Source organism: Lucilia cuprina, unplaced genomic scaffold, assembly GCF_022045245.1.
Source record: "Lucilia cuprina isolate Lc7/37 unplaced genomic scaffold, ASM2204524v1 Scaffold_4091, whole genome shotgun sequence".
Lineage (NCBI taxonomy): Eukaryota > Metazoa > Arthropoda > Insecta > Diptera > Calliphoridae > Lucilia > Lucilia cuprina.
In genome coordinates this window covers 1-2,066 of record NW_025809034.1, presented here as the reverse complement: position 1 = coordinate 2,066, position 2,066 = coordinate 1, and the positions used below count along the sequence as shown (strand labels likewise).

The 2,066-nt window shown below is 29.1% G+C and overlaps 1 protein-coding gene across 1 annotated transcript; it reads right to left on the bottom strand.

Annotated features, from left to right (window-relative positions):
* Positions 1 to 200: 200 nt before the first annotated feature.
* On the bottom strand, positions 201 to 1,670 carry LOC124421175 (putative uncharacterized protein DDB_G0287457). The gene is made up of 2 exons (XM_046956014.1): positions 1,593 to 1,670; positions 201 to 1,333 (listed from the first exon to the last, which is right to left on the bottom strand). Exon 2 carries the CDS (start codon positions 1,163 to 1,165, stop codon positions 449 to 451), a length of 717 nt encoding a protein of 238 aa, XP_046811970.1. The 5' UTR covers positions 1,166 to 1,333; positions 1,593 to 1,670; the 3' UTR covers positions 201 to 448.
* Positions 1,671 to 2,066: the final 396 nt, after the last annotated feature.

The following is a 2,066-nucleotide window of genomic DNA, read 5'->3' as shown; positions in this document are numbered from 1 at the left end:
ATATATGTATATTAACAATACTATTAAATATTTACAAAATTTAGAATTAATTTATACGCTTTTTTGAGTATTCATTACGTGTCATACGTGTGGAAGAGTGAGTGCTAAATGAAATGCTAATCATTATTTAAATAGGTATTTTAACTATGATTCTATGACTAATTATTTAAAATCAAAAATTAACAAAAAAAAGCAAAAAATTATAAAATAAAAATTTATAAAAAAACATACAAACAATGTTTCACAAAAAAAAGAAAAACTGAGTCATAAGGGTGAGAATGAGTTATAAATGAAATAAATCACACTTTATACAAAACGTAATAAAAAATACAAAAAAATATGTCCGACTTAAAAGACCTACAAAATATATTTTTATAATGACTGACTGACTGACTGACTGACTACTGCTTAACTAAATAATAAAATCATTATTATCATCCCCCTAAATTTATTTGGCTGGTGTATTAGACCATTCCTCTCCGGAGGGTGGCTGATAGTCTAAGGATAATTTTTCAAATTTTGGCATGACATTTGATTGATGTTGCACTCCATAGATATCAATGAATTCTGCATCGGGATTAAGTGGCAAATTGGCTGCATCATTGACGGCAATATCATTGGATAAATCAATTGGTACAACATCGTATACATCAATATCGTTGCTCAAATCATTTTGCTCATTAGTTGGCTCATTAAAGTTGCCCCATTCATCATTGAATGTGGGTGGCATTTCGGGAACGTTGGCATTGGCATCCTCATCATCTGATGATGATTCGTCTTCGCGTTCTTTGTTGCGTATGGCAGCGGAATAATTTGAATTTTTCATTTTCTTCAAATTGACAATTTCAATATCGGCTTTGGCTTCATCTGCATTTGAATCTTCAACATCGTCGCCGTTAATATCATCATTATTCTCTTGCTCCTTGTCAGAGTCATCATCTTCAGCATCAGTGTTGTTGTTGCTACTTGATGATTCATTTAAATTGTCATTTACTTCCTCTTCTATATCCTCATTATTTTCAATTGTATGTTCAACTTCTGAATTTTCCTCATTGTCAATATTGTCGACAACATTGTCGTTATTGTTGTCGTTGTCCTCAGACATATTGGTTTCAAATTCGTTATTTCCGTTTCCGTTGGCTTCATACAACTCTTCTTTAGTCATGGCTGCAGCTGAGTATTCCTCCAACTCCTCCTCTTCTTTTTGTTGTTCAAGACTTTTGTCTGTAACAAATGCAGCGTTTATATCTTCTGTTGTTGGCAACAATGTTGTATCAATTGTTGCTGTTGTTGTTGTAGTTTCAACAATGTTTTCCTTTTTAGCAATTGAGTTCTGTTGTTGTTCGTTTTTATTACACAAAAATTTTTTTTGTTACAAAATATTTTTTAGTTGTTTGTGATTTAATGATAATGTTGTGTGTGCCCAAGTTGTTGTTAGAAGAAAAGGTGCAGAAGAAAATGTTGCATAAAAAAGTAAAAAGAAAATTTAATTTAATATTAATTTGATAACAATTATTTAACTTTTTCTTTATATGTTTGAAAATAAAAATTTTTACAATAAAAAGAATTTTTTTCAAATTGAAATTCTTTACCTTAACGTGCGTTAGTAATGCGTTATTAAACTTGCCGGCTTGAAATTTTTATAATTTATGTTATTTTTAAACAAGTTTCATTGTTTATTTATATTGTTCGTTAAAAGAGAGAAAAAAATATTAAAATAAGAGAAAGATTTAAATATACAAAAGCTTAAATTAGTTAACGCTTTGCAAAAGCTTTTCAATATAGCTTACTCTTTAAAGAAATATTGTTTATTCCGTTTTATTGTTTCTCTTTATTTGTCTCAATTAATCACAGCTCTTGAAAAGATTTAATTAAGAACTGATTGCTTACATTAACCTAGACCTCTGATATCATTGTGTTCTAAGCTAATAATAGTGATGCTCTCATATTGATCCCTTACAAACAGACATTTTTCCATCATGAGAAATTTAATTACAAAACCTAATAATCAATTTTGATCTCAAAATTGTCATATATGTTTGTAATCTTGTGGTTCTCATCTAGTA